The sequence below is a fragment of the Budorcas taxicolor genome, chromosome 7 (assembly GCF_023091745.1).
Source record: "Budorcas taxicolor isolate Tak-1 chromosome 7, Takin1.1, whole genome shotgun sequence".
In the NCBI taxonomy this organism is placed as follows: domain Eukaryota; kingdom Metazoa; phylum Chordata; class Mammalia; order Artiodactyla; family Bovidae; genus Budorcas; species Budorcas taxicolor.
The window spans coordinates 7790650-7808624 of record NC_068916.1 but is presented as its reverse complement, the minus strand read 5'-3'; the positions used below and the strand labels follow the sequence as shown (position 1 = coordinate 7808624).

General features: G+C 52.1%; 1 protein-coding gene across 2 annotated transcripts in view; it reads left to right on the top strand.

Annotated features, from left to right (window-relative positions):
- Positions 1-17975, top strand: part of MYO9B (myosin IXB) — a 107506-nt gene that overhangs the window by 37483 nt on the left and 52048 nt on the right. For both annotated transcript variants that reach the window (XM_052642840.1, XM_052642839.1), the window contains exon 3: positions 13184-13278. In XM_052642840.1, the coding sequence (XP_052498800.1) occupies positions 13184-13278 (95 nt within the window). The remainder of the gene's footprint in view (positions 1-13183; positions 13279-17975) is intronic.

The window sequence follows — 17975 nt, the reverse complement described above, 5'->3', positions numbered from 1 at the left end:
TATAACGTGATGAAATGAAAATTGCTCAGTCACGTCCAACTGTTTGTGACCCTATGGACTATACAGTCCATGGAATTCTCCAGGCCAGAATACTGGAGTAGGTAGCCATTTCCTTCTCCAAGGGAACTTCCCAAGCCAGGGATTGGACCCAGGGCTCCCGCTTTGTGGGCAGATTCTTTACCAACTGAGCCACCAGGGAAGCCCACGTAACACGTGATACGAGGATAGAAAACAGCGTTGCGGGGGAAATGAGGACATCTGAATGTATGCAAGCTTAGTTTCGTAATAATGCATCAGTCAGTATCGGCTTCCCAGGTGGCTGAGCTTTAAAGAACCTGCCTGCAATTCAGGAGATGCTGGAGACCCGAGTTCAGTCCCTGACTCCAGTACTCTTGCCTGGAGAATCCCATGGACAGAGGAGCCTGGTGGGCTACAGTCCCTGGGGTCACGAAGAGTCAGACACAGCTGAGCTCCCACGCAGGGTCAGTCGGTATCGGTTTGTTCACTTTTTCTGGCAGCTGTGCCATCGTTATATTGACAGTAGGAGACCCTGAGCGTGGGGCCCTTGGGAACCCTCTGTGATATTCTTAGAACTTCCTAGTAAATCTAAAACCATTTTAAAATTAAAAGGTTTTTAGAGAAAAAGAAGGATGTCGAGCCAGACGTGGCTTGTGTGTGTGGAGGGAAGGGGGTCCATAGACGATCCCCCACAGGCCAGATCTGTCGGTCAGACAGGCTCCCTCCCTGTCCATGAGCTGCGCAGAGCAGGTCTCAGGCGGGACCCTCACACAGTGAGCATCGCCCTGACGCGTCCCCAGCCTCCCGCGCTGCCCCATGCCGTCAGCTGAGCGTCGTCGGTGGTCTTCGGTGCTCTCCCCTGTGGCCTGCGTGCTCGCTGTCGCCATGTCCTGCCGTCCCTTCCTCTGAAGCATTTCCTGCCAGTGCCCGGGCTCTGGCCGGCGGCCCCGCTGGTGTGCGCAGGTGACAGTGTCCCGCAGTCAGGGTGGCGTCCAGGGCACCTGCTCCCCGAAGGGCCCGCGCCACGACTGGGGCCCAGCCACTGAACTCGGTTCCCTAAACAGCGCCTTACCTTCCAGGGCTGTGAGGAGTCACAGCTGGAAGGCGGCTCTGGATGGTGATGTTTTCTCCTCCTGCACCTGTTCCTGCATCATCCGGGGGCCTAGTTTCTGCTCACTTTCCCTCCACCTTACTGTGCCTGGCTGAACAAGGCTACCAGGTGGGGGCACGCTGGGAACTGGACCCGTCTGGGATTGGGGTGCAGGTGGGGAGAGGCTGCTGTCAGTGAAACCCTGGACTATGAAAGTTTCCCATCTCTTGGGGCTAAGTATTAGGAAAGCAATCTGATTAAGTATGCATGCTAAGTTGCTTCAGTCATGTCTGACTCTTCCAACCCTATAGACTGTAGCCTGTCAGTCTCCTCTGTCCATGGGATTCTCCAGGCAAGAACACTGGAGTGGGTCACCGTTTCCTTCTTCAGGGGATCCTCCTGACACGGTGATCGAACCTGAGTCTATTGTGTCTCCTGCACCACAGGCAGATTCTTTACCGCTGAGCCACTGGCGGAGTCCCCTGATTAAGTATACTGAGCACGAAGCTCTTTGCTCTGCCCTGCTTCTAATTGTCAAGACCCTTACTCTAGATGTTCAGCAAAGAGGGAAGGGTGTAACTAAGTGTCCCCTTGCTTTATTTCTCCCTAGAGAGCCTTCACTCTCATAGTAAACCCTAGAGCAGTAGTTCTCACCCTTCCAGGGATCAGAACAGCCTCAGGCTCTGGTTTAAGAATTTAGATTCCCTAGCCTTTCTAGAAATCCCGCAGGTCTGGAATGGGCCCAAGTCTGCGTCTTTAACAAGTCCCTACAGCCCATGCTTGGATTCTCAACTTTTCCTCGCCTTTATCGCAGCCTACCAGAGCAGTATGGTAGAGGTGACTCATGGGGAAAGGCAGAGGAATCTTGACAGTTTTCTTTTTCCTCCCTGTTGTAAGGTGGGGGGAGCCTCAGGAAGACAGCTTTCCTCACCCCAGGTATGGAGGGTGGACCCAAGGGTAGCCAGTGGGGGTGGGGGGTGGGGGAGGGACCCTCCCATTCCCCCTCCCTGTCCCCGAGGGTTTGGAGAGAAGCTATAGGGCCTGTAGGGAGAGTGGAGCGATGCTCTCAGACTCTAGTCTCTCCCTCCAGCCCACCCTTGGGAGCTCACCTTTCCTCACAAGGGCAAATGCTTAGTTTTACTGCATGGAACATATTAAGAGAGTCCTTACTGCTCTCAGCAGCAGCACTGTGCAGCTTGAGATTTGTGAAAATGTTAGTTGCTTGGTCATGTCCAACTCTTTGTGACCCCATGGATGCCCACCAGGCTCCTCTGTCCATAGAATTCTCCAGGGGAGAATACTGGAGTGAGTTGCCATCTTCTTCTCCAGGGTATCTTCCAGACCCAGGGATCGAACCCAGGCCTTCCGCATTGCAAGCAGATTCTTTACCATCTGAGCCACCAGGGAAGTCCTGATTTGTAGAGAAATTCATACAGGGAAGCAAAGGAAATTGGCCATTTCCTTTTCCCTGGAATAGGAAATGGCAACCCACTCCAGTATTCTCACCTGGGTAATCCCATGGACAGAGGAGCCTGGCAGGCTCCAGTCCGTGGGGTTGCAAAAGACTTGGACATGGCTGAGTGACTAGCATACACGCACAGGGAAGCAGACATCATCCTAAAAGGAAACGTTCCATAGTGAGCCACCACCCACTGACAAAACAAGCCCTCCATCACACCTCCCCCGCACAGCTCAGCCTAAGTGTGACTCCTTCCAGCCCACCAGGCCTGTTGGGTCCTCCTTCGCAGATCATCCCACCACACAAATACAAAGTAAATCAGTTGCAAAATGAGGTTGAAAAATCTTGCAAAAGGTGCATGATTGCAGGAAGTCATCAGAAGTGACCCGGAGAATTGCTCTGACCTCCAGTTACTCAGCCACACCCATGAGCAGCAGATGGGAAAAAGAGCCACGGATGGAAGCCTGAGCTTCCAGAGGGAACGAGTCCATTGTGTTGCTAACTTTACATAGGTGCACTCTGCCTAAAGGGAGTGTTCAGCTGGTTTCTCCAGGCGGAGTTCAACTCTATGCTTTATGAACGAGACACACCGAGACCAAAGTAGTTCAGAAAGCTAAAAATGAAGGGACAGGCACAGATGTAGCAGATAGATAGAAACGGGATAGAACACAGCTGCAATTTTGATGTGTAAAAGGGAGAGCTGGGGCCTCTGAACATTGTATGATGAAGAAGATTCACCATCATGCCAAAATCCTCAGTTTACGCTCAGGATATAATCATTGTCAGTATCTATGCATCACAACACAGCAGCTGCTTTTACAAAGCAGAAATTATAAAAGATACTGGGAGAAATAGATGAAAACATAAGATAAGGTTCCTTGCTGCTGCTGCTGCTGCTAAGTCACTTCAGTCGTGTCCAACTCTGTGTGACCCCATAGACGGCAGCCCACCAGGCTCCACCGTCCCTGGGATTCTCCAGGCAAGAACACTGGAGTGGGTTGCCATTTCCTTCTCCAGTGCATGAAAGTGAAAAGTGAAAGACTCCTTGAGTAGACAGCAAATAGACAGGGCTGTAAGATGCCCAGACCTCACATTTAGGCAGATCTTTTGGCCATACCACAAACCCTTCACTCCATTATGAGAATAAATCTTAAGTATTTGTGGAAGTAGTCATCCCTATGTCAAGTCGCAGAGAAAGGATCTTAGAGCTTCCAAAAGTAGAAATACCATCATCAGTTAGTTCTGTTTATAATACCATAAAACTAGAATTAATTTTTAAGGCCCTTTCATATGGAAATTTGTTATAAAGAAAAAATGACCTCTGTTAACTCTTAGATGAAGGGGAATCTCTAAACCAAAATTGGTGGTAGTTTAGTCACTCAGTTGTGTCTGACTCATTGCGACCCTATGGACTACAGCCCACCAGGCTCCTCTGTCTATGGGATTCCCAGTCAAGGATACTGGAGTGGGTTGCCATTTCCTTCTCTAGGGGATCTTGCTGACTCAGGGATCGAACCTGCATCTCCTGTGTCTCCTGCATTGGCAGGCAGATTCTCTATTGCTGAGCCATCAGGGGAGCCCGTAAATCAAAATTATAGATATTCTAAAAACCATTCATTGAAACTGTATAGTGTCAGAATCCATGGGATGTATTTAAATCAGTAACAGCAGGACAATTCGTAGCCATAAATACTTTATGTCCATAAATAGGAATAAATGAAAGTAAATGAATTAACGTCCCAACTCAAAAACCTGAGAAAAAGAACCAAGTACATCGCAGAGAGTGAAGTATTAGTTGCTCAGTTGTGTCTGACTCTGTGACCCCATGGACTATAGCCTGCAGGCTCCTGTGTCCGTGGAATTCTCCAGGCACGCATACTGGAGTGGGTTGCCTTTCCCTTCTCCAGGGGATCTTCCCGACCCAGGGATCAAACCCAGGTCTCCTGCATTGCAGGCAGATTCTTTTACCATCTGAGCCACTGGGGTAGCCCAAAGAGTGTCAGATGGATAAGACAAGCCCTCGGGAATTCATCAGCTCCGCCAGTATTTTTGGTGCAGTAAGAACCAAGCAAGACCATCCCCCATCAAAGCTTAATTTGTTCTTTGTTCTTTCTGTAACCTAGCACATGGTTTCGTTTATAACCTAAACCAAAATTTAGTGAAATACAAGGTACAATAGCTTGTTTCATGTTTGGCTTCTTTTTTTCCCCTAAGATTCCATAACCCCACCTCCCCCCACCCACCCGCTGGCACAGCCACCGTGAAACTTCAGCCCCTGGCAAGAATCTGTCCCTCTCAAAGGGCCTTGTGCTGGGCCCAGGAACCCTTGGTGTGTTTTTCTGTGTTTCTGTTCACGTCTGTGGCTGACAGCCAGTGCCCTTCCGGGTGAGAGCGACAGCGTCTGTTAGGAGCTGGGGCCACGGAGCGGGAGTCAGCGTCATGTCCCGTCAGCACTCGGCTCTCTTTACATACCTGCCACCTGCCCGTCTGTCCGTGCAGCCGGCAGCTGGCTAGAGGGAGCCTGCTGGGTATCCCAAGCCCTGTGGGCAACAGGGAAAGAACAGAACCCAAGCTAAAGCTGGGTGTCAGCCGGGCCCTAAAAACCCTCCACTTCCTCATCTGTGCGTCAAGGAGCATGAGGTTGGGGGTGATTGCTCTACTTCCTGCTCTGCACCCACAGGCCCAGTGAGCCTGCAGCTGTCGCCTGCATGGGCTGACCTGGTCACTGGGGGGTCCAATCTTCTGCCCCACAGCCACCACCTCTCGCCATCATTGCCACCCACTTCCCATTGTCATCTCTTTTCCCAGCCATGCCACACAGCACGTGGGATCTTAGTTCCCAGACCAGGGATCAAACCCTCGACTTTTTGCACCGGGCGTAGAGACTGCCAGGGAAGTCTCCCACTGTCCTCCCCTCCCCTGGCTCCGTCTCCCTCCAGCCATTCCCTGCACAGCAGCAGCTCTGTGGGAGTCACATTGGCCATGCTTCCCCTTCCCCACCTCCTACCCCATCCACTCCCATCCTCAAGGAGCAGGCTTGTCTGTCCCCTCCCACGCAGCCCCTCTGAGCCTGTGACTCCGCTGGCCCCTCCTGCCCTCCGTGCTTCCTGGTGCCACTTCTCTGTGTCCTTGCCACGTCTTTGCAAGGAGACCAGTCAGCTTAGGCGACTCGGGCCCTCTGATGAGCATCTTGCATGTCAGAGTGTTGACGTCCTCTCCCTGCCTCAGCACTGCCCTGGCCCCTTTTGGAAGAACGAGGCATTTACCCAAGAGCCCCTAGTACAGAGGCTGACACACCTTTCCTGTAGAGGGTCCAGGTGTCAGTGTTTTCTCTGCCGGAGCAGTCCCCCACCACAGCTCAACCCTGCCACAGTCCAGAAGCAGACAGACTGCCTGTAAACAGACAGGACTGGGCGCCGGCAGAGCCTTACTCATGGCTGTTGAAAGTGGGATTTCCTGTCACTTTCATGTGTGGAGACGTACTGTTTTGATTTTTTCAAGTAACATCTGGGACTTCCCTGGCTATCCAGTGGTTAAGACTTGACACCTCCAGTGCTGCGGGCACAGGTTCACTCCCTGGTCGGGGAACTAAGATCCTACACGCCAAGCAGTGTGGCAAAAAAAAAAAGAAAAGTGACTTCCATTTTTAGCTCGCACACCACACAGAAACAGGTGGCTGGCCATAATTTGCTGACCCTGGTGGAGGTCCATGTCTCAGCCTGACCCCCCACCCATTCCTGAGCATTACATAGGCATCCTCCCCGTGGCCACGCACATTTGTGTGCAGGGCATCTGTGACTGCTTCACGCTCCACCGGCAACCCCAAATACTTACTAGATGGCCCTTCACAGGACAGGTTGGCCCACCCCTGGTTCACACAGAGGGTCACCTTTCGTCCTCGAACGATCTGAGAAGGCAGGGGTTTACCCCTTCATTTTACAGAAGAGGAACTTGAAACTCATGAGCAGCAGACTAATTTGTCCCTCTTGGCGCAGCCCCCCAGCCCGGGACCACAAGACCCGCTGGAATTCCCTGTCGACGTGGAACTGTTCTCCTGGGCTGCTCACCAGAGGTAGCCGTCTACCCCGAACACACCCGGGGGCGTTATTTTCCCGGCATTTCCACACAGGAAACCCCCAGGCTGACTGGATGCCCCCCCCCCCCCGCCCCCGCCGGGGGCTGTTTGCTCAGTAGACTCAGCCGAGCACATTTCCTGGGCGCCCGGGGCCAGGGGCCGTGGGACGCCTCCCAGGTCTCCTGCGGACGTGAGGGTCGCTTGTGTCCCCAGACAGATAGGACCACGTAGAAAGTTACGCCTGGAACTTGGAGAGCACTTGGGAAAACAACTGGAGTTCCAGGGCTAGGTCCCGGTCACTCTCGGGTGTTGCTCTCTGCAACCCCAGCCACGGCTATAACAAGGGGGCTCGTGGAAGCCAGGCTGTCTTCCAGCCCCGCCTCTGGGCTTCACGGTAGCCTAGTGTTTGCTGGAGTTGTCTTACCGTTCACAGCCTCTCCTGGCGCCACAGGTCACTCCTCTGTCTTGGTGTGTGACCTGGACTGGACACAAGATTTGGAAATCCTGTGTGGAGTGGCTCGTGGTCTCAGGGTGGGGAACAGAGGCTCTGCCCTGACCTGGCATTGCAGGGGGCAGGGCAACGTCAAGGTCATGGGAGGCAGTGGGCAGCCTCCAGGAAGTCCAGAGGCGGTGACGTCCCAGCCACGGTCAAGGTTAACGTGCAGAATGTCCCTGTCGGAGCCCCACCAGGGAGGGGATCTCTGAGACTAGAATGGTGCCAGGCACACGGCCACCAACCAGTACATTGTTGTCAAATGAATAAATGAAACCACGTATATACAAGCACCACATACACTTGGGAAGGGGCCAGGGGAGGGGGGCCCGGGGGAGGGGTCCCCATGGCTAGATCAGGAAACAGAAAGCCAGCCCCACACAAGATGAATTCACTACAGCGATTGAAGACAGTCATGGGTATACCTGAGGGGCAATGGAGTTACCATTTTCAGGCCACCTCTACTTAGCTGGAAGGACCACCACCCTGCAAGGGTGAGGCTGGAGAACTCTCCAGGAGAAATCCTTCCCCCACCCCGACCCCCCACCCCCGACTTGAGACTCACCTATCAACACAGGAGATAGCAAGCACGCTTGCCTTGGTGACCTCATTCCATGGGGCTTTTCACTTTTGAAATCTGAAAGCAAAACATTGTTTGCCTAATGCAGTCCGTTGAAGCTTGTCTGGTTTTTGTGTGGGATGTACAGAGGCCAGGTGTGAGCTTGGGGCTGGGGCATCTGCCTGCCTGGTTGCCAGACCTTGGGTGAGGCGTCTTGAGCCAGGGCAGGCAGACACCCTAAAAAGCCCCGGGTCGACTGGCCTGGCTCCCAGCACCAAGAACCAGTCTGGACCAGGGTCTGAGGGGCAACAGCCAGGGGGTGGACTCACAGTAGAGGCCCTGGGTTCCAGCCCATGGCCACGTCACCCACCTGTTCTTGGACTTCAAGGAGGTCAGCTGACCTCTCTGCTCCTGCGTCCTCATCAGAAACGGGGAAGGCCAGGTCTGTCCCTTAGAGGAATTCAAGCAAAAGAAAAAGGCACAAGCCTGTAGCAAGCCTGACATGTGGCTGGCACATACCACAGGCAATTACTTAATGTTACATCGCCATTCTTCCTAAAATATTGACCATGCATTCCAACAGAGAGAAGACCCACCCTCTTGAGATAGCCAACACACTTTCTAGAAATTTCTGGCTATGTAGGCTGCTCAATCTTGAATATCTTTGGTTTAAAAATCCTCATTCAGGCATTTCCCTGACAGTCCAGTGGTTAAGACTCCATACTTCCAACTGCAGGGGTCATATGTTCAATCCCTGGTCAGGGAGCTGTTAATAAGATCCCACATGCTGAGCAGCATGGCCAAAAATTTAGAAGAAAAAAAAATTAATAAAACCTTTTTGAGTCTCGCAGAAGAACCTCAAAGACAAGAGCAGTTAGAAGACAGCCAGACTTCCCCCAGCTGACAGCATCCCTGGCCGGGGTGGAGGTGGCTACCTGGGGAGCAGAAGGTCAGAGAAGGCCAGGGCGCTCCTGCTTCGTTCATTTAAACCTAGAAACCGTGACTGGAGGTGGGGTTGGATTAATGCATCCTCTCTTTATGGTTTTTTTTCCCTTTTATTGGGTAAACTTTTAGCATGGTTCCATATGTCTTTTTCAAAGCATATACTTTATATTAGAAACATGTCCAGCGGTTAAGACTCCACACCCCCAACTCAGGGGGGCATGGGTTCGATCCCTGGTCAGGGAACTAAGATCCCACATGCAGCACGGCATGGCCAAAAGAAAAGACATAAGGGAGGAAAACAAGGACAGAGAAACGTGTCTTTTATTTTATAAAGGGAAGGGAAACAGCATTTCTGAGAAAGTAGAGTCCTCTCCCAAATAGAGTTTTGCCAGGGCTGTGGATCGTCTGGCATGCCAGGAAGATAGCACGAGCTTGTGGCCTCCCCCGCCCCAGAGCCAGCTCACATCGCATCACTGCTGGCACCCGGGTCCCACTTCCTCCCTCCCCTTTATCTCCAGCCCCACATGATCCACCGGGCACACCAACCACCCTTGTGCTTGGAGGCCTTGCACACCCCTGGCCGGCCCCGGGAACAGCTACACAATAGCTCCCCTCGTTTCGGGTGCCAGGCCAGCATTTCCTCCTCCTCCTCCAACGGACGTATAATAGCACCAACCGGATATTTTTAGATCAGCTTTGAAAAGTCGCAGTGTGTTGAGACCGCATACCAGACGCATGAGGTCACCGCGCTGGTAATCGCAGAACCAGAGAGCCGGTCCCAAAGACATCCCCTCTGGTCCCCAGGATGCTGGGCCTGGATGTTTCCTTAAAACTCACCAGAGACATGTCCGACATTCATAAGGGACCACCGTGGCTCCTCTGGGTGGAAATGTGCATTTCTGGGGTGTCTCTGTGGCAGGCCTTGAACCCAGCCACCGCAGCGATTCAGGACTTGCCCCTGGAGGGGTGTCACTCGGGGTCAGGCACCCCCCTCGCCATCTGTTTGTAGTTAGGACAGGCAGCACTTTGCATGCTCGCTCGTGGGAGCTCATTTTATCACAAAGCAGGCCTGTCCTCAGCTCAGACACCACCCTGCAGGGTCTGGAAGGAAAGGAGGAGATGGATCTGCCGTCTGCTTTTCCCAGAGCTGTGGCTCAAGAGCCCGTGGGGTTTACCCCAAAGGCTGAACATAAGGGAAACAGGAGATTAAAACCTGGATAGACAGTTTTCTTCACCAGGGGGCCCATCAGGGCCTGCAGCACACATGGGGGCCTTTATTACAGGAAGGAGCCCCAGACAACCTGCTCCTACAAACACCTTTTACCTTCATCTGTGCTTCTCAATCCCCAGCAATGCAGCTGTCGCTGGGGACTTCTCTTATTTATTTGACTGCATCACGGCAGAGGATCAGATGATTAGATAGCATCACCGTCTTGATGGACTCGAATCTGAGCAAATTCCAGGAGATAATGAAGGACAGGGAAGTCTGGCGTGCTGCAGTCCATGGGGTCGCAAAGAGTCAGACACGACTTAGCAACTGAGCAACAAATCAGGTCTCAGTTGCATCATGTGGAACCTTTCATTGCGGCACACGGACTCCATAGTTGTGTCACTTGGGCTGCCGTAGTTGTGGCACGGAGGCTCCAGAGCCCTCAGGCTCCGTAGTCACAGGGTACAGGCTTAGTTGCTCTGAGGCATGTGGGATCTCAGATCCCCAGCTGGGGATTAACCCCGCGCCCCTTGCAGTGCAAGGCAGATGCTTAACTCCTGGACCAGCAGGCAAGTCCCTGCAGGGACTTCTCGGGTTGTCCCACATGCTGCCGGCCTCTGGCAGGTAGAGACCAGGGATGACCTCGATACCCTGCAGTGCGCAGGACTGCCCTACCCCGGAGAGTGATCGCTCCCTGAGTGTCAGCAGCGCCGAGGCCGGGAACCCTGCACTGGGTTCCACAGACACTCGGGAGGGCAGAGCAGATGGCGGCCCGGGCCCCAGCAACTGGCCTAGAGCTCAGTCACGCACATCCAGACCCTGTGAAGAAGAGAAGGGGGCTCTGTGGCCGCTGTGTGACTCTGGAAAGCACCTTGTCAGGCTGGATTCCACCACCACATGGCCAGGTGAAGACCCCTCCCCTCCCCTGCAAGGTAGTCTCAGTTGTGTCCGACTCTTGGGGACCCCCGTGGTGTGTAGGCCGCCAGGCTCCTCTGACCATGGAATTTTCCAGGCAAGAAGACTGGAGTGGGTTGCCATTCCCTCAGCTAGGGGATCTTCCCGCCCCAGGGACTGAACCCTGGTCTCCTGAATTGCAGGCAGATTCTTTACTGTCTGAGCCCTGAAGGTACCCCCTTTACAACTGGGCCTGGTTTCCTCCCTGGGACCTCCTCTCCCTCAGTCACTCGTCCCCTGCTTGGCAGTCTGGTGGTTGGTTCAGGTTCTACAGCGAGGCCCGGTTCTGGGGTCTGGAGCCCCAGGGGCAGCAGGAGCAGGAAGTCACGCATCCCGTGACCTCGTCATCCAGGAGCATGACTGGTGCATGAGCCCAGCGGGGGCTGCTGCCCGGATCGCAAGCTCCACTGAATGGAGCCGTTTTCTGAGGAAGTGTCCCTAGCCTTCCAGCAGATGCTTTTTGACGGGGCTTCTGCCTCCAGGCATCGAGTCGGAAGCTCCTCAGAGATTGACCTGCATCCATCCTGCCTGCCAATTGAGCGCTTGGAGAAAATCCGAACTCCTCTCGGTGTCTGCCTGAGAGCCTGGCCACCTCTCTCCACCCTGCCCTTGTCCCCCACCCCACAGCAGACCTTGGCAGTGGCCTTCCCACCTCCTCCCAGCTGTGGCCTTCCTGCCGGGCTCAGCCTCCTCTAAAGGGAACAGCGTGAGCCTGATACCTTTTTCGCTATTGCCAAGCTTCCCTTTCCTCGTGCGACACCCCCGCCCCTATCCCATCTCTGCCTCTCTTCCCTCCTCTGCCCAGCCTCACCACCCTCACTTCTTTCGGCCTGTCACTCCCTGAAACAGGGACCACCACTGCCCAGGTACTTCTCCTGCCCCAAGTTCCCCCAAGATTCCACCGAGCCCTCCCCTCATCTGGGTACCATGTGGGAAAGAGGTGACACCAGGAACCTGAGTAGGGGACAGACGGTGTTCTCTTATTTTCATCTGGATGGTGGTCACATGGGAGACCCCGGGGGGCACTGCCAAGCCATGGGCTCTGAGCACAGCGCACACTTCCTCTCTGTCTTGGGAATGAAGCCCTAATTCACACCATGACGAGGTTGGACCCCAGAAGCATCATGCTGAGTGAAAGAAGCCAGACACGAAAGGCCACCTAGTGTGTGCCCCCACTTAATGTGAAATGTCCAGACCAGGCAAATAAATCCCGAGAGACAGAAAGCAGATTGGTGGTTACCAGGGGCTGGGGAGTAACTGCTGAGGAGGATGGGTCTCCTTTTGGGAGGATAGAAATGTTCTGGAACTAAACAGAGGTGATGGTTGGACAGCGTTGTGAATGTACTGCGTGCCACTGAAGTGTTCACTTTTGAAACTTAGTTTTATGTTATGTCATTTTGACCCTAATTTTTTTTTAAAAATTGCTGTCAACCAGCTTGTCATGCCATGGTATTGCAAGACCCTCCAAGAAGGGACGAGTCCCCATGTCTGCTTCCTCACAAGCAGGCTGGCGGCTGGCCTGGAGCTGGTATCAACCCAGGGCCCAGCAAACTCCTTCTGGAAAATAAATATTCTGGATAGTAAATATTTTCTGGCTTTGCAGGCCAGATGGTCTCTGTCATAGCTCCCCACCGTCACCGCACAAAGACAGTGGTAGGTGGTCGATAAATGAACAGGCCTGGCTGTGTTCCAGGACACTTCATTTGTGGATGCTGAAACTTGAATAGGATTTTTACATGGCAGGAAATATTACTTTTCTTGGGTTTTTTGGTTGTTTTTTTTTTTAAACCATTTACAAATGTAAAAACCACTCTTGGCTCACAGGCAGTACAAAAACACACAGTAGACTGGATTTGACCACAGGCCAGAGTTTGCTACGTGAACAGTTATTACTGAAAAAAAATTCCTACAATTGGTGTTTCCAGTGTCCAGGACTTAGAACTTGAGCCCCTCCTACACCTCAACACAGAGGTGAAGAGCAAGCCCATAAGATGTGTGGGAAGCCCCTGTGGCTCAGTGGTAAAGAATCTGCCTGCCAGTGTGGGAGCCGCAGGAGATGTGGGTTCGGTCCCTGTGTCGGGCAGGTCCCTCGGAGGAGGAAATGACAACCCACTCCAGTACTCTTGGCTGAAGAATCCCATGGACAGAGGAGTCTGGTGGGTACAGTCCATGGGGACTCAAAGTCAGGCGCGACTGAGCGTGCGCACACACACTTGGGACGCGCTGGGCTGCCTACCTGTGTGTTTTCCAGGCGTCACCTGGAGTCTGTGAGTGGCTTCCAGTGAACCATGGTCCACAACACCCTGAGGGAGCCTCCAGGCTGAGGCCTGTAGAAATTTCATCCTCACAATCTGAAAACCTGCTTTTGTTTTCCTCGCAGGCTTTTGGAAATGCTAAAACAGCTCACAACAACAATTCCAGCCGATTTGGGAAATTCATCCAGGTCAACTACCTGGAGAGCGGCATCGTGAGAGGGTGAGTCAGCTGGTGCCTACGCTGTGCACTCCACCGTTGGTCTGGGGTCCTGGGCTTCCCTGCGGCGGGGACCCAGGACTGGGTCAGCAGGGAACTGAATGCTGAAGTCATGATCTTGCAGGCATTTGTGAATCATGAAGGGAAACGAGTATGATTTTTAGTCATTGATATGAAAGTCTGAGAGGTGGCAGGAAGCGTGGGTGGGGGAGGAGGGCGGCACCTTCATAACCAAACCTACCTGCCACGGGGCATCACCTAGGGCATTGAGGCACCCACTAAGTTAAGTACAATGAGCTAGAGTTCCTAGCATGATGGGATTTGTCAAGAGCAGGCGGGGGCCCACCAACCTATTTCCTGATCTTGATGTTTCTGATTCCATGGGTCTAGGAAGAGGTGATGTGGACTCTGGCATTTGCCAAATGTGCCCCTTTAGCTGGAAGGAGACATGATGCTAGGTAGCAAAGTAAGGCAGTTGTCCAGTTGTGCTGAAAGTAGGTGGGTGAGTGGGATGGAGGGAGGGATGGACGGGACGTAGACTGATGGATGGATTCCAGGGTGGGTGGGTGGATAGAAGGATGGGTAGATTCATAGATGGGTGGGTGATGGGTGGGTAGGTTCATGGATGGATGGATGGGTAGAAGGTTCATGGATGGGTGGGTGATGGATGGACGATGGATGGGTAGCAGGTTCATGGATGGATGGCCAGAAAAATGGATGGGTAGGTTTTTAGATGGATGGATGATGGATGGGTAGATTCATGGGTGGATGGATAGAAGGATGGATGCGTAGATTCACGGATGGATGGATAGAAGGATGGGTGCGTAGATTCACGGATGGATGGATAGAAGGATGGGCGCGTAGATTCATGGATGGATGGATGGATGATGGATGGGTAGATTCATGGGTGGATGGATAGAAGGATGGATGCGTAGATTCACGGATGGATGGATAGAAGGATGGGTGCGTAGATTCACGGATGGATGGATAGAAGGATGGGCGCGTAGATTCATGGATGGATGGATGGATGATGGATGGGTAGATTCATGGATGGATGGATAGAAGGATGTATGCATAGATTCATGGGTGGATGGATAGAAGGATGGCTGCGTAGATTCACGGATGAATGGATAGAAGGATGGGCACGTAGATTCATAGATGGATGGATAGAAGGATGGATGCGTAGATTCACGGATGGATGGATAGAAGGATGGGCACGTAGATTCATAGATGGATGGATAGAAGGATGGATGCGTAGATTCATGGGTGGATGGATAGAAGGATGGGTGTGTAGATTCACGGATGGATGGATAGAAGGATGGATGCATAGATTCATGGATGGATGGATAGAAGGATGGATGCGTAGATTCATGGGTGGATGGATAGAAGGATGGGTGCGTAGATTCACGGATGGATAGATAGAAGGATGGATGCATAGATTCATGGATGGATGGATAGAAGGATGGATGCATAGATTCACGGATGGATGGATAGAAGGATGGATGCATAGATTCATGGATGGATGGATAGAAGGATGTATGCATAGATTCATGGGTGGATGGATAGAAGGATGGCTGCGTAGATTCACGGATGAATGGATAGAAGGATGGGCACGTAGATTCATAGATGGATAGAAGGATGGATGCGTAGATTCATGGGTGGATGGATAGAAGGATGGATGCGTAGATTCACGGATGGATGGATAGAAGGATGGGCGCGTAGATTCATGGATGGATAGAAGGATGGATGCATAGATTCATGGGTGGATGGATAGAAGGATGGGTGCGTAGATTCACAGATGGATGGATAGAAGGATGGGCGCGTAGATTCATGGATGGATGGATGATGGATGCGTAGATTCACGGATGGATGGATAGAAGGATGGGCGCGTAGATTCATGGATGGATAGAAGGATGGGCGCGTAGATTCATGGATGGATAGAAGGATGGGCGCGTAGATTCACGGATGCATGGATAGAAGGATGGGCGCGTAGATTCATGGATGGATAGAAGGATGGATGCGTAGATTCACGGATGGATGGATAGAAGGATGGGCGCATAGATTCATGGATGGATGGATAGAAGGATGGGCGCGTAGATTCATGGATGGATGGATAGAAGGATGGGCACGTAGATTCATGGATGGATAGAAGGATGGATGCGTAGATTCACGGATGGATGGATAGAAGGATGGGCGCGTAGATTCACGGATGGATGGATAGAAGGATGGGTGCGTAGATTCATGGATGGATGGATGGATGGATGGGCGCGTAGATTCATGGATGGATGGATAGAAGGATGGGCGCATAGATTCATGGATGGATAGAAGGATGGATGCATAGATTCACGGATGGATGGATAGAAGGATGGGCGCGTAGATTCACGGATGGATGGATAGAAGGATGGGCGCGTAGATTCACGGATGGATGGATAGAAGGATGGGTGCGTAGATTCACGGATGGATGGATAGAAGGATGGGCGCGTAGATTCATGGATGGATGGATGGACTCACTGGTAGAGAATAAATGAGAGGATGGATATGTAGACTGATGGATTTGGATGAGTAGGTTCGTGGATGGATGGATAGATTGATTGATGGATAGTAGGTTCATGGATGGGTGGATAGATTCATGGATGGATGATGAGTGGGTAGGTTCATGGATGAACAGATAGGAGGATGGAGGGGTGGTTTGATCCGTGGATGGATGGATGGGATCATTGGTAGATGGATGGATTCATAAATGAGTGTATAGACTGATGGGTGGTTTGGATGGCTAGGTGGATGAGGAGACAAATGAGTTCATAGGTGGTAGCTGGATTGTGAAGTTGACTGCCAGGCGGAAGTTAAAACAGATTTACATTTTGTGCCAGAAATGTGAGTTCCTTACGTGAAGGTACAGTTACTTCAACTAAATGTGCAACTTTGAAATTGTGTTCCCAAAAAACGAAAAAGAAATTGTGTTTATTTGTATTCTGTGTGATGTTATGCTAATAAAAATACCTGCCAGCCTTATGCAATGAGTTAATGTTACAAGGAATTATCTATTTGGTCATACTGTGATTTCCACAGTTGATACTGTAGGATTTTTTTCCTCTTAAGATGTACGTTCTGGGTAGTTTCAAGTAGTTAAAAAAATATAGTTGCGACTTAATACTGCATAGTGTTTTGGATGTTTGTTTAACATGCAAAGGTCTTATGAGCCATAAACTATTTCACAGTGGGGGAAAAAAAAGACATTTCGGCACAGTCCATTGGCTGGTGACTTAAAGGAACCCTTCCCGCTCCACATTCTGGTGTGAGGGTTCACAGTGGCGGTGGGATTTGCAAAGGCTCCAGGTGATGCTCTGAGCAGTAGAATAAGAATCCTTAAATGTTAGATGCGGGGAGATCCAAGCAACAGGCCCATAGAGGCTGCGCGAAGGCTCATGTGTTTCAGGAAGGCAGAGGTCCTCCAGGAGGATCGATTTCAAAATATCCGGGTTCTTCTGTCCATCTAAATCTGACTGGGATTCCCCCACTGGTCCAGTGGTTTTACGACTCTGTGCTTCCACTGCAGGGGGACAGGTCCAGTCCCCAGTCAGGGAACTAAGATCCTACTTGCCTCATGGCGTGGCAGAAAAAATAAACCTAAACCTGACTGATGATCATCTCAATTGATGGTGCAGGTTCAAGACAAGGACAGAAATGTTTTCTTCCCAAATCCTTCAGCCTCTGGCTTCTTTCCTTTTTCTGTCTGCCCAGGCTCTTAAGTGATGTAGGGAGAGAGACCCTCGCTAAAGGCAACATCTCCTCTGGCCCCTCAGCCCCTCAGGGACACTCAAGAGTGGGCAGTTCTCCCCATGGCCCCTGCCTTCCATGGGCCGTCCAGTAGTCCCTTCCCAACTGCCACTGGGCCCAGCATGGTCTCTGTATGGGCAGAACCACTTTCCTGCCCCCATTTGCCCCGCAGGTTTCAGCCCTTTCTCCAGAAAGACCTTCACTCTTTATTTTATTCTATTCTGTCCCGCTCTTCTGTGCTTCGAGGCTTATGGGATCTTAATTCCCCAACCAGGGGTTGAACCTGGGCCACAACAGTGAAATCAGAGTCCTAACCAGGGACTCTGTGTCAGGGAATTCCCCCTCACTCCTTATTTTAAATCTGGTTTTCTCCCATGGGTCCATATTGTATCTGCCACATTGCAGAGCCTCTGACTAGCAGGGGAAGCCCATGGTATCCTACTAAGTAGAAGACGCAGAAACCAACTGTTTTTCATTCTAGCGGTTCCCTTGGGAGCAGAGACACCCAGAGGCTGCCTCACGTTTTCCTGGGTCCCGGACTGGCTCTGCAGGCCAGAAGCCGGAGCCTTTGCTGCCAGTGGGGGCCTCGATGCCCCTGTTCTCCACCCAGATCAATCCTTCCTGTGCTCTCCATTTCATGTCCCATGGCTGCTGAAACAGAGTATCACAGACTGGTCAGCACACAGCAATAAGAGCACAAAACAATTATTCTCTCGTGGTTCTGGAGGCCAGAAGTCCAAGATCAAGGTGTGGGAAGGGCCATGCTCCCTCCAGAGGCTCTAGGCGAGGATCCCTCCTGGCCCCTTCCAGCTTCCGGGGGCCCCAGGTGCCCTTGGCTCTAGCCCCATCACCCCAGTCTTCGCTCCAGTCTCCATGCGATCTTCTCCCCTGAGTTTCTCTATGATCTCCTCCTCTGTCTTCTG